The 14165-nt window shown below is 38.5% G+C and overlaps 3 protein-coding genes across 3 annotated transcripts; 2 read left to right on the top strand and 1 right to left on the bottom strand.

Annotated features, from left to right (window-relative positions):
- The first annotated feature begins 843 nt into the window (after positions 1-843).
- On the top strand, positions 844-7358 carry LOC145499437 (acyl-coenzyme A thioesterase 5-like). The gene is given in 4 exon segments (XM_081478950.1): positions 844-1227; positions 1953-2297; positions 3349-3492; positions 3495-7358. Coding segments are annotated over 4 exon segments (1425 nt in total). The 5' UTR covers positions 844-932; the 3' UTR covers positions 4136-7358.
- Positions 7359-7478: 120 nt separating this feature from the next.
- LOC145499439 (small ribosomal subunit protein eS24-like) lies at positions 7479-10609 on the bottom strand. The gene is made up of 5 exons (XM_081478952.1): positions 10564-10609; positions 10066-10134; positions 9173-9382; positions 8324-8437; positions 7479-7546 (listed from the first exon to the last, which is right to left on the bottom strand). Exons 1-5 carry the CDS (start codon positions 10564-10566, stop codon positions 7544-7546), a joined length of 399 nt encoding a protein of 132 aa, XP_081335078.1. The 5' UTR covers positions 10567-10609; the 3' UTR covers positions 7479-7543.
- A 6-nt stretch (positions 10610-10615) lies between these two features.
- Positions 10616-12635, top strand: LOC145499438 (uncharacterized). The gene has a single exon (XM_081478951.1). It carries the CDS (start codon positions 10643-10645, stop codon positions 11510-11512), a length of 870 nt encoding a protein of 289 aa, XP_081335077.1. The 5' UTR covers positions 10616-10642; the 3' UTR covers positions 11513-12635.
- Positions 12636-14165: the final 1530 nt, after the last annotated feature.

Genomic DNA, 14165 nt, shown 5'->3' with positions numbered 1-14165 from the left:
ATTTCTTGAAATTTAGAGTACTGTGCGTCACCTAGAGATTTCGTCGTTTGCTTAAAAAATAGAAAACATGTACCGTGTTTCTATCGAGTTTTAGTATAAATTTACTAGCGCTCTATCACGAATGTCGTTCTCTGATTGGCTACGCTACTCACTATCTATTTAGTGATAGACAGTGAGTAGCGTAGCAGTGCGCCCTTGTTAACAAAATGACGGCCGCTTCTTGGTGTTTTCGAAGGGTCTGTGAAGAAGATTTAGATAAAGTTTTGAACGACTAGTAGACTTATACTAAAAAAATTAGATTATTCCCTCTCGATTTCTATGCGTGATAGTTGACGAGGGCGCAGCCTGCGAACGCAGACATATTTCCGGCTGTCGCTTGTCTCCGCCGAAAATAACGTCTCCGTACCCGAGCCAGGAAACGATTTCTGTGACGTAATGACTTTTGTTTCTCTTTGGCCAATCAGACTCCATGATAGGAAGAAACTCAAGTGTTCCTCGCAGCGAATACCTCGCGCAGTAGTTCTGGGACTACTTGAGCTAAACTGTGATTGGCTTAAAATTCCTACGTCACAGAAATTGTTCGCAGGCTACTGACCAGCAGCATTTTCGTTTGTGTTCCCGGCGCCACATTTGTATTTCTCTCTTAGCCAGCAGGGCTTTGGCTCGAAGAAACCGATGGCTCTGATTTGCTCATGATTTGTTTGACCAGTTAAGGAAAATTTTCAGTGAAGTTAGAGATAAACCAGTAGATAAAGATAACCAGTGTCAATTACATGTAAATTTAGCTTAGCCACTTTTCCTAGTGTCAAGTCCTGGCCGGTTATAAGGGACGCGCACGTTGGGGAAGAATCTGGATCCAAGTCTGGCGAGCCTGCGTTCCATGGTCTCACAGGGTTAAAATAATCACACGTGCAGCTCGGTGTATCTCTGTAATGTGCGCTTATTCCTTGGCAAAATTCACTTCATCGCTCATTCGAGTACCATTTTATTTGAAGAGATCAACTTCTTGCAACAAGATCATTTCAAATTGGATGTCAGACATGAAAAGCACCGGCAATCGTTCCCCGAACTTCACAGTCAGCCCTCGGTCTTCGCTTATGGACCGCAAGGTGAAGATATGCATATCAGGACTTCAGGCCGGACAACCCATCACTTTACACGCCTCAGTGGTAGGTGATGCGAATGAAATCTTCGAATCTCACGTACATTATGTTGCTAACACGGAAGGTAAGTGATTCGTTACATAACAGCAAGTCAATAAGCGTAGACTAACAACTGGTGATTTAAATATTAATGCGAATAAGCTTGAAAAAATTATGGTCCATTGAGTTCTCATAATAACAACAATAGTAATTTATTCAATTGTCTGACGTCCCATCCACACTACGCTGGAGAAATTTGAAAACGGTGTTTTCACTCTGAAAAAGCATCAGATGTTTTCCATCCACTTCGCCGGGGAAAGTTAATCGAGGGCACGTTTGGGGCGTGCCCCCCCACAGGAATCTTTTTATTTTTAGATGCTCGGAAATGCCATTTTCTATGTTTTCCGGGGAACAGCTTCATATTATCAAAACATGGAAAGCACTGAGTGTTTAGTAACTCATGTTGTTTATATGTCAACCTTTGGTGTCAATTGTTGATACTGGGTTTGATAGGAGAGACTACTAGAGACTGTCAAACCAGGTGGTGTAATTATTAACGATACTGTTTACCAATAAATATGTATAAAATTTGTTTCCTGGATTTGCGGAGGTGACACATACATACATATGTGATCGATACGTCACTCCCCTGATGTGGCCAAGGCATGAGGATTAAGATATTCTTCTAACCAATCAGTGACACCTCTGGTTCAGACAAGCTCTGCCTTGGATTTGCCCCCTCCACAAATGCAATTCAAAATAAAGATACCTTTCATTCAAAATATTTCATGTTTTTAATCCATTTCAAAGGAGAGATTGATAATTCATGCGACATTTCTCATGGGGGATCTTTCACTGGCTGTGAACAGATGGGATTTCTGTGGAGCATGGCGCAAGCCCCAGGCCAGAAAAAAGGACTTCGACTGGCAAAGAAGGATGTTACAAAGCCTTATGCCATTCAACTGAACTGCTTTAATGGACATCTATCACCAGAGGAGGGATTTGTGAATAGCTTAACAAGGAACCATCTACAGGCCATAATGAGTTCATCCCTGGAGAAGTCCTACATGGCTGATGGAGTGCAGAGAATTCCTGTGAGGGAGGGGAGGGTGCGTGGGACTTTGTTCTTACCTCCTGGAAATGGGCCATTTCCAGGTCAGTGCTAGAGTATCATTTCATCTTCAGTGCTACATTTGTTCATGTAGTAATGACAGAGAGTATGGAAATAGAAGTGCAACTAATTTTTGTTGTTCCATGAAACATCCATACACCTTACACCAAGGTTTTTTGGTTTGAACTCTCCCTGTTTCCCCTATCTCTCTGCAAATTTCTAGGTAAGCTTTGCATTTTCATTTTAAAATTTTGACTTTTTAAAACCCTAATCCCAAGGGAATTTTTCCAATAACCTTCCTTCAGAGGCAGGGCTTTAAAAAAAGTGCTGTCCCATTGTCTCGGACAAGTAGATATTTCTTCTGGGCAAGTGACTTTTCATTCTCACTTGCCTGTCGAGGGAAGGATTAGGCAAGTCATCTACCAACTAAATCATTAAAAGAGCAAACTAAGACTTGCCGAGGGAAAGCAAAATTTGAGAGCTTCTTGTCCTAAGGGCAAGCTGGAATTCAAGTTTTTTTCAAGCCCTGAGAGGGTATGTACGTTCGTATAAATAGTTTCCCAAACCACACTTGAGAGACTTGACTGTGAAAATGTTGGGATGCTTAAGTTATCTTTCTGGAGTGTAAATTATAGATTTTGGTATCAGTAAGCCTTCAAGGTATTATTTATGGTTACTTGTGAAGGAATAAAGAGCACTGTTCTACTGTGTTGGTAGTTTAACCATACAGGCTTGGGTCAAATATGTACTGGAACCACACCCGTATTGGTCCTCATGGAATAAAATTCAAGTTTTCTAATGAGTATCCCCAATCATTTCACATGGGGTGTCCCTCCTAGGATGTTATGTTACTACAGGAGAGACTGAAGGGGATAGCGGTTCATTCAGTTTAATGTAACCTGATCTCAACAAACACATGAATATATTGCAACAATCCAGAGGAATTCATAACCAAAATTGTGACAATGCACATCCAGAGTACAAATCAGGGATCCTCTGGCAGAAATTTTGCACATCCCACTCCTTCTTGTTGTCTCTCAAGTGCATTTCAGAGGGTGGTGCACTAAACATTCCTTGTTTATTTCTTTCTGTCAGGTGTCATAGATCTGTTTGGAACAGCAGGAGGTTTAATTGAGTTCAAAGCATCTCTCCTTGCATCTCATGGGTTTGCAACACTCTCCCTTGCATACTTTGCATACGATGACCTTCCAAAGTACCTGCCTTACTGCGAACTTGAATATTTGAGGAAGCAGCCGACTGGTTTGTAAAACATCCTGCGGTTATGTCGCATGGAATCGGTGTTATGGGTGTTTCAAAAGGCGCAGAAATAACATTGATGATGGCTGCTCATAGAAAGGATATTGTTAAGGCTGTTGTGCCAATCTCTGCTTCACTTGTCATCTCAGTTTCACCATTCAAAGTCAATGGACAGCTCACAGGTGTTTATTATGATTTCACTAACGCAAAGATGACTGCAGATGGAGCAATAAACTTGTGTGACTGTGTACCTGTGCAAGGACTTGACAAACTTGACCCTTCAGCCATAATCCCAGTGGAGAAAATCGACTGTCCCATATTGGTTATTTGTGGAGAGGATGATAAAAATGTTTTATCTTCTGAAATGGCACATGAGATTTTCAAACGCATGACTTCAAATGGCAAAAGTGCATTGTGCTCTGTCTTAAGTTATCCTGGCACAGGGCACCTTATTGAACCCCCCTTTGCACCTCTCTGTTATGCCTCTTATCACAAGAATTTTAAGACAACTTTTGCTTGGGGAGGAAATCCTAAGGACCATTCACTGGCTCAAGAAGATTCCTGGCAGAAAATATTGGAATTCTTCAGGAAGAATCTTGGTCAAAGCCACATCAGTCACCTTTAGATAGCAGCAGTGATAATTACTGATTATACGAAGTCATTGGTTAACAAGCTTCATAATTTAGCCTTCAAATAATCAGTTCAGATGTATCAAGCTTTATAATTTAGCCTTCAAATGATCAGCTAGAATCTTTATCAACTACACTGGTCTAAAATCTTTTGCTTGCTTCTAATATTTGTCCCTGCAGTTACAACCCTTAGTGTGATGCAACTTTCTCAGCAGAAATGCGTGGCTTTATGTAAAGGGGGCTTATATGGAGAGAGAGGGAGGGGAGGGGGGTAACAGTAGTTTGAATATTAAAATTCCAAATGAGTCAAAACTCTTTTTGTGCATGGAATGACAGAGAAAATGTTCTGTATGGGGCTACAAGTCTGCTTAGCTGTTGTACACTTCTACAGGAGAACATTGAACAAATTTAAATATATTTAAATTGAATACTAAGATTGGATAGAATTTAATAGTTATCAACAATAATATTGTTATCAGTATTTAAAGATCAGATGAGATTGTAAGAAGTTGTTCTGATTAAACTTTTGGTCTTCACCGTAACAAACATGTTTTTGTCTTGCAATTTTTATCGCCACATTTTTTGTGAGGATATTAGAAAATGAGAAAAATATATTTGATAGAGAATGCTTTTGTTGTTACCTCAGCCTCATGTTGAAGTGCATACTAATCAGATTACCTTCAACACTTATTTAACCATTGACACCCAGAGCTTTTTGGGAAAAAACAATTTTTGGAATTTTGGACATTTTCAGCATTAGCTCCAGTCTACTCAGGAAAGGCAATTCCAACACAGCAGCAAGCCTTTCTTTCCACTAAACTCGCTTTTTAGGACATTTTTGCATGGGCATGCGCACAAATCAAAAGTTTTCTTTTATTTATTTTTTTACCTTTCCTTTTTCTCCTTTTCTTATCTTTTCGCTGCAGCTGTAGACCTGCTTCCAGTTCAAGAATTCACAAGAAAGCATCATCAAGACGGGAAATTTTTGCCACAGAGTAGCCAAGTGTAGTTGAGGGAAATTTTCCTCCCATTTTTACACTCGAATTTCTTGGCGTATATCATGCACATTTCACACTCAATTGACCCAATTACTCTGATCTGGGTATCATTGGAAAGATCTTTTCCTCCTGCAGAACTTGAGTATAGGTGATGCCAATTTTCATTAAAGGTGATGACATCAGAAGTGGAACAAGGGCCAACCTTCATCACAGTTGGTTATGGGCAGCACAGGTGCCAATGAGTTAAATTATTATGTACATGGGTTTGTAACAGTCAAAATTCTTTTCCAAACTGGTTTATTAAAAGCTGGGTCATTTTGTAATGCAATTCAGAGATTTTACTGGCTAAGACATCATGGTATATGAGCAATTATAATCCTTAAAATAGTTTCGCTCATATGTGATTGGTCTTAACGCATCATGTGAGTGAATATGTACCAAATAAAACTGGGGAATATCCAAGTGATATTCCCCAATTTTCATGACTGCATGTGTTGCAAAAAATATTTGAAAGACAATAAACACAATAGCCTCCATTTGGTGCAAAAACATCCTTGGATATCAGTTCCTCAATACTCGCAGTTGCTACTCAGCAGATAATGTCCACGGACAAATATCCAAGCACATTTTCGCACCAAATGGAGGCTATTGTTTATTCATACCATGCTCTACAAATATGCTAAGGTTATGAATAACTTGGGGGGAACTTTTATTTTATTTTATTTTAGTTTTCTATATTTTGGTGGCGTCTTTTTTAAGGGGTTTCATTAAGAGCCAGGCACTGGGCAAATTGACTGGCTCTGAGAATGATTTTGCATGCCTGATTTAACCATGTAGAGAACGATTTTCTCTTTAAGAAGTTCAGTTCAAAATAATTTGCTGCCTGTGAAAACCAGTTGCCCTGCTGCTGGCAATACTATACTATTCTTCTCCTGCTTGTTAGATATGAGATGATTATAGCCAACTTGGCATTACCCACCTTGTTGGCTATCTATCATCCCACATCCACTGCTCACTCTTGGAATAACCATTAATTATTACACTCTCACAAAAAATCTTCCATTCACATCAGTGTCAGGGTCATCTTGCAGCCCCATATTGTGCAATGTGTGGCAGCCAGTTACTGGACACATGACACTAGTCCAGTTCGGACCCTCTCTCTCTGTCACGTACATGTAATTCTACGTAGCATTGCATGCCCGGGGGGCACTCCCATTTAAAAAGGACGGGGCTGCTCATCAGAAATTTTGACAAGAACCCCTAAGAGGTATCAAGATCCTGTTCTGCAGGCATGGCTTGAAATTTTTTTCACCCCTAAGGCCCAGTTCAGACGCCGAACTTTTCATGAGCCGAACCAAATACATTGAATTAAGTACATGAAAAGTTCGGCGTTTGAATCAATTAAGAACGCCTAATTGAATTTGGAACGGCCCAGCCGTTCTTCCCGCCTAGCTCAGCCGGGAATTTCAGCTTTGGAACGGCTTTGATTCAGACGTCAAACTTTTCATGAGCCGAACCTAATGCATAAATTATTATAACGTATTTTACTAGCAGTTTTTACTTTGCCTGAAAATCGCCGACATTTCGATGTGAGTTTGGTTTAAACTAAATAAAGTTCGGCGAATTGAGTTCGACGTCTGAATCGACAGGTGTACTTTTGATAATTTGGGTCGGTCCAAATTCGAATTAAGTTTGGCTCATGAAAAGTTCGGCGTCTGAACTGGGCCTAAGAGGCACCAATTCTCAAACACACAACATTGACTTTTTTCAGCTCAAAACCCTAAAAGGGACCACGAAAGCTCCTGCTGCGTACCTTTTTAGGCTGAACACCCTAGGAGGCGCCAAATCTGCTTTTTTAACCTCTTACAGTACAGTCAAGGCACGACAGGCACCCCCAACCTTGTTATATAGGAGTGCTCCCTGGACTGCATGGCAGAGAGCCAGAACTGGACTAAGATTACACACGCTTTTTTTAAGATGAACACTAAACATTATTGAGGGCAGCAAAAAAATTATTGCAAGACACATTTAGGAACAAAATGGCTTATGTGTAGTGTCTGTATAGCCTGATGCAAACACAAGGGATAGTTTAGGAAAATTGAATGTGTATAAAAACTTGAGCCACAAGTAAGCATTGCATTTACCATTGAAAGTTTTGAATTCCCCCAAACTTTCTCTCTTGTAGGTTATATGCACAGCAGTTAGCCACTTTCTAGTTCTCTTATAGACATCTTAGCCTAAACAGCCAATCAGAGTGCAAATCAAATAATCAAAATTTAATTGCAGCTTCTGTGTAGAGAGCAATTTAATCACTCAACAACAGAAAACAAAAGACAAACCATCTCAATCACTTTATATTTTATTGATACAAAGATTGAGGACTGGAAATTGAATGATGGCTGGTCATCACTGAAAAGAAAAAACAAAATGACCAACATTAGACCATTCGTCATTAGGAGTGATCTATGGTGTAAAGCTGTTGTATGGGGACAACATAAGGTAAAAGGTGGTGGTGTAGTAAACAACACTGCCATACAAGACTAAACTGTCTGCTACAGACTGAAATGGTTACAAACCATCTCCTGTGTATACACTGAACAATTTTCCAGATATATAAATTAATGTTTTCCAAATTGGAGTTAATAAGATGTTTGAGCTAAAGAATTACTTAGATTCTGTAATGTTCCCTATAGTGACATGTCCCTGTTGTGCTGTTGTGTGGAGGTTGAATTAGCAGAATAAAAAAGCACATTTTTCTGTTTCTAAAACAAAAATGCTATGGATTTGAAGTATCCAGATTTGAGTTGTCAAACAATGTCCACTCTACACTCCACATTACATGTAAAAGTTTCCATCTTTGTGAGAAACATAATTTTAACCCAAATTCATACTTTGCTTGTAAAGAGCAAAATGAATCCAGGAACAAAAAAGGTTTGAATTGCCACAAATCTGAGTACCCTTTGTTCAGTGTAAATGTTGTGGTTCAATTTTCCCCTTGGTACAATAATTATTTTGTATTTTTCCTTGTTATATTACAATGTACAAAAAAATACCAAATAGTACCACAGGTTATATTGAACCACAACATATGAATATAAAGCAGTTGCACAACCATGTGTTTAAGAACCAGGTGTTCAACACTGAAGGAAAATAAATTTTGAAATTCAAGTAATAAACCACACAAACCTTCTTTCCTGCTGCCCCAACTTTAGCCTTCTTAGTTCCACGGACCTTCTTCATTCGGTTCTTCTTTTCCTTTCTTTGTTTTCGTGATGTCTTTGGCTTTTCATAAAGACCATGCTGGATAAGTAACACAAAAAGAAAACACATTAGTCAAAGGCAATATGCAACTTCCTTCCCTCATCTCTACACATACAGGGCAATAGGATCGCCACAGATTACTTAATACCTACAGACCCGTTGATTGGGTTTTCTTGCTATTTGAGGTGAAAACTTGGTACAAAATAGGGTAACAGAATCTGACATTAATTTTCTCAGTCACCTAGACTGTACATTCTTTTGTTCAAATTTGATAGATGTAGATATTTTTGAGTAGCCTCAGATACAAACATTATCTGGGTCAACATGCCTCTCTGAGTATCAAAACTCCCTAGAATGGACAATAAGACATAAATGCCTGCCTAATTAAAACATGACTGCTATGGTAAAAGCTGATCAAAACACCAACAACTGAACAACTACAAAGAATTACACTAACTGACTGAGCCCTGACCAAGACAACACTCTAGAAAATCAAGTACAAAATAAATAAACCAATAAATTACAATATTTCCTTGGCTGGTTTTCATCCCCTACTCTGCTACAACTAGGTTTGGAAAGGTTGGTTTCTGTGCAGGGAAAACTGAAGTACCCAAAGAAAAAAGCACTCGGAGCAAGGTAAGACTCAACCCAAATACAATATGACGTTGGAATCAAACACGGACCATATTGGTGAGAGCTGAGTGCTCTCACCACTGTGCTATCCCTTCCCCTCCAAAGCATACTCAGTCAAAGTAAAGCATACTTAACACTTACTCTGGTCAAACGATATTTTGGTTCAAATTTTTTAGCGAAATCCATGGAATCGTATATCAGAGCAAAGCCTGTACTTCTACCACCACCAAAAGCTGTTTTAAAACCAAAGCAGAAAATTACATCCGCTGTAGTTTTATACACCTTGGCCAGCTTCTCACGGATTTCGGCTTTTGAAACATTTGGTCTTCCAGGGTGAAGAACATCCACCACCTAGGAGGAAAACAATGTTTAAAGTGATTTTGCATGAACAGAAACACTGCTAGAGGCTCTTTAAAGAATCCTGTCACATGAATGTGTCCAACCATAAAAATGGTTGTCATAAAGAGGGTGCCAGGAATAAAAAGAGCATTATTATATCAGTGAGGCTGAAAGCAATTATATGGTCAATGTTTACCATGGTCTGAAAGTTTTGTAATAGCCGTTATTGCACTCAAGTCTGCTGTCGAATGTTCTTTTGTTCAAAAAGGCATGTGGCAGAAAGCAGAATCGAGCCTTGTTTGTATGTCAAACTGCAATGACAGCAATTTAGAGAAATTTACATGGCAAAAAGCTGCTGAATCACAAATCTTTTGACACAAATCTTATTTACACTGTAAGCTTTTAAACATTCAAACTACAAGTTCACTCTGTCTAAAACATCTCATAAGTCACACTTAGAGTGACATAAGAAAACTCGCGAGTAATCTTAAGAGTTACTTCACCCCATATAACACAGCATCAAGAAGTGTAGACACTCCCAGAAGGGGCCTACTACAGCCCGAGATTTCAGAGTTTAGCGAGTACATTTCAAGACTATGCTAGGTTTTTACTAACGACTTGTAACTGTCTGTCAGAACAGCAGAAGACATTATTTCTAAATGGTAACAGGGAACTATAATAAATGTGTATATTACCATTTGCTTCCGTTGAAGCAGGCGGTTTGTAAGGAACTTTCGCGTCCTAATAGTGGCTGTACCGTCGCTCTGTGAAATTATCCACACACCATCATCAGATAAGTTTACTCGTGAAATCCAGTCTCCTTACATACATACATACATACATACATACACACGTTTATTTGATAAGTAGGTTTAAAATAAGAGGCATTATAACCTTCACAAGAGGCATTATAACTATTCGCATTAAAAGAAATAAATCTAACTGTACTCGTAAATAAAAATCACAGATGAAATTTTCTGGCTTTACGAATCATGAAAATCAGCATTCAAGAGTGTTTTATGTATCTTATCAAAGAACTCGTGAAATCTTATATGGTCACTATAAAGATAAAATAAATACTTTAATTCTGTCTTTGATTATTTCTGATTTGTTACGTTCAATAATAACTAAAATGTATGGTCGGATGCAACCGTGTTGCTTAGATTGTTTGTCTCTCTTCTCCACGAACTCACCATTTTGCTCAGGCAGACATTGAAGAGGACGGAAGCGAGGTCGAGAACAAGCTTTGTACCCTGGCCTTCTATATCAGAAATGGCGGACGGCTCTTCCTCTTCTTACAGAAACATTCTAACTAAACACTGCGAAACGCAGAGAAGAGACAAAAATACGAAAGCTAAAAAGAAGAGAAAGAAATCAAAGAAGCCTGTCGTGGAAATCAGCTCAAGAAAAGATCGGAGAATTATAACTGAATATCACACCTTGAACAAGACAATTGACTCGGTAAGAAAGAATCCATCGATTCACAAAGAAGACAAGGCGGCCCAAATTGCGCTTCTTGAGGCGAAAAAGGAAAAAATTGGGGGTATAAATGCTTATCAAAAGGCATCCAAACTTGGAGAAGCTCGCCATGGAAGTTTCAACACGGCAAAATGGGTTCTAAAACAGTTGAGAGCCCACAATGTCTGTGCTAACAGGACAGAAGGTGAAAAACTAAGGGTACTTGACGTTGGTGCTCTTGACAACAATTACAAGAAGCATTCGAAATGGATACAATGCACACCTATTGACTTAAATCCTCAAAGCAATGACGTCGTAAAGGCAGACTTTTTAAAACTTGATCACAAGGAATACGATGTTGTGGTTTTAAGCTTGGTTGTCAACTTTGAGGGGGACATTCGTAAACGAGGTGACATGCTCCGGAAATGTCCAAAACTCATAGTTGATCAAGGATACCTGGCTATAGTTCTCCCTCTTCCGTGTTTAGACAATTCACGCTACTTAAATGAAGAGCTTTTTCTATCGATGATGGAAAGTCTTGGGTTTGAAGTCTTTACTCGTCATAGCAGCAAAAAATTGAGTTTCTTCATGTTTAGAAGAACTCGTCAGGTACAAGTCAAATCGTTCCCTAAGAAGATTTTAAGGAAAGGTGGGAACCACAACAACTTTGCAATTGTGCTCTGACTTTAGTATCTTCTTGCACTTGGTGTGCTGATAATCTACCCCTAAGCCAAATGTAGTAAATCTATGTGTCAGGGGGATCCAAGAAATCCAGAAACAAGGGGCTCAGGGGCGGATACGGGATTTTTCAAGGTGATGCAGCTGGTACCTTAGGGTTACAGAATCACAGAAGCAATGGGGCATGCCCCCAAAATGTTGCAATTTGAGAACTGGAACCAAATTGAAACTGTTACACCAGAAATACTAGCAATGCCAGAACTATTTTAGCATTAAATACTTGTAATTACAATGAGGCACCTGTCCAAAGTGTTTGTCTTTTAGATCTGCAATAATTTTCCCAAATTTTTTCACTTTTTCTTTTATTTTTTGGCTTCTCCAAAAAGGGGGTGGTTAGCCACCCAATCCACTCCCTCTCCCTAAATCTGCCAGTGAGGCTGTATCAGTTGTCAGTTGTAGGAACAGTGCCGCTTCACACCTTACGTGAAAGGAATGGAATGATATTCCTTTATCTATGGGGGTTAAGTCAACTAGAAAATTATTTAAACAGGCACTTTACCAGTTTGTTCAGTATTAATAAGTGCCAGCTCAACTATTTATTTACTATGTGTTTACGCTTTCCTCTCTTATACTAAGTTTTCTTTTTATCCTAAAACAAATGTATTCAATTAAAGGGCATATAATTAGTTCACTACATCTTGCCCTTTCCACTTTCCTTTCACTGCATTTTATTTTAACATTGCTGTATTCAAATCATCAAGTAGAGAAGTAAAAAAAAAACAATGCAAATACAAAAAAGTAACATTTGACTAGGTATGTCTTCTCTCAATTGAGCTTTTGCCTGAGCCAAGTATGTATGCTATGAAAAAATATACCTTGGCTCACAATTCAAGCAGCAGCATTTTCACATTGTTTTAATTTAGTGTCCTTCCCAATAGCGCCCCCTTGATAAAATACCCCCCATTCTTGAGTAGTTTTGTAGCTAGCAGCCCAATTAAGACTAATATGTGCACTATATGTAGGTGCACTAATATCTACACTATTTGTGTTCCATATTCATTCATTAGTGCTGAGTTTACCAAGTCTAGTTTTGTTTTGAGCCAAAAATAAATTGTTTTATCAGTTCAGATTTCATCTAAATCCTTTATTAGCAGATTAAACCATGTCCTGCTAATGCATTGTTGCTACTTTCTTTTATTATTTTTATTTTTTCAAAAAGATCTGGGCATAGCGGTACATAATATAATGCCACCCCACACACGTTGTCCCCCAGTGCCTTTTTCATTTAAAACACTGGTGTGACTATATTAAATGGTCATCCTCAGACAGAATTATATCACTCTGTGATGGTGAGGAATGTTGACAAATTTAAAAAACATGGGTACCAGTAATCGGGACAAGCACAAAAGCATAATGAATGAGCAACTAGGACAAGCAAAAAACACAGTGTTTAATGAGACTCAAGTACGCATTGTCAAATAATTCACAGATTTGACAAAGAAGTCATCTGTCTCTATTTTTCCATACTTCCAACGGTAACTTTTTTCATGAATTAATACATTATGTACGATAAACAAGAAACATTACTAAACACTTCGCAGGGTCCTCTACAGTCCTAACATCATCTGCAAGATATATCAAGTTTACATGATATGAATCAGATTTTACATATAAGAGTCTCTCTCCTCCACAGGGGCTCCCTACAGGAAATTTAACGTTGGGAGTGAGAAGGTGTGCGGGGGCCAACTTCCAAACTACCAGCTTACAGTCAAAGCAGCACAAAAGAGACCTGTGAAGGAGAGAGTATAAGAGTTATTTGACATTGGATCGCAATTTATTTACAAATAAGTACAAATTCCACATAGTTAATTTCACATCATGTTTTAGGAAAGAAACATTTTTTTCTATTTCTAGTCTACAACCCTTACCCTACTTCTCAAAAGGCACGAAAAAGTACTGAGTATGTTAGCTGGAAATAAATATATATTTATTCAAAAATAAATTCGCTTTCAAAATACTTGTGTCAAAAATAATGTAATTCTAATATATTTTATTTAGAATTGAAACATTCTCACTTAACCGGGCGTGAAGGTAATCAGTTCAGTTCTGGTGAAAGTCTTTATTAGTTGAGATCGAATACAATAGTTAAAGGAGCTCAGTCACGGGTTTTTGAGTTATTTTGGCCTTGCACAAAAGTACCTTTTCAGTGAAGGGAACCAGAAAATTGGTCATATTCTAGCAGAATAAAATCGATTAAAACTATCAGTGCGACTATGTAAAAGGAAAGTAATAGGTTGCAACTGTTCTCTGTTTTGTTATAAATAATTTAGCTGCTCCAAAGGTGAACACACTGAATTTTAGTGCGCTTTACAAAAGCACAATGTTAATGTCAATTTTCACGTCAGTGGATTGAGATCCCTTTTTAGGGACCATTCATTTTTTTATGAGGGAGGGGGGGCTGGTGGGATTTGGGAAGCACCATTTAAAAATCGCATGACCCCCCCTCAGCTTACCAATTTTTTCACATGGCCCCCCCTTATAGCGGTCATTTTTTGGGATGACCCCCCCCCCTAAAAAAAAATTGAACAAACAATATTTAGATTTCAACTTTTTTAATATTTCTCTATTATCCCCGTACTTCACGTTATTGTGCTCACTA

Source organism: Orbicella franksi, chromosome 10 (assembly GCF_964199315.1).
Source record: "Orbicella franksi chromosome 10, jaOrbFran1.1, whole genome shotgun sequence".
In the NCBI taxonomy this organism is placed as follows: domain Eukaryota; kingdom Metazoa; phylum Cnidaria; class Anthozoa; order Scleractinia; family Merulinidae; genus Orbicella; species Orbicella franksi.
Note: the sequence above shows the minus strand (reverse complement) of the source record. Positions and strands in the feature narration are given on the sequence as shown.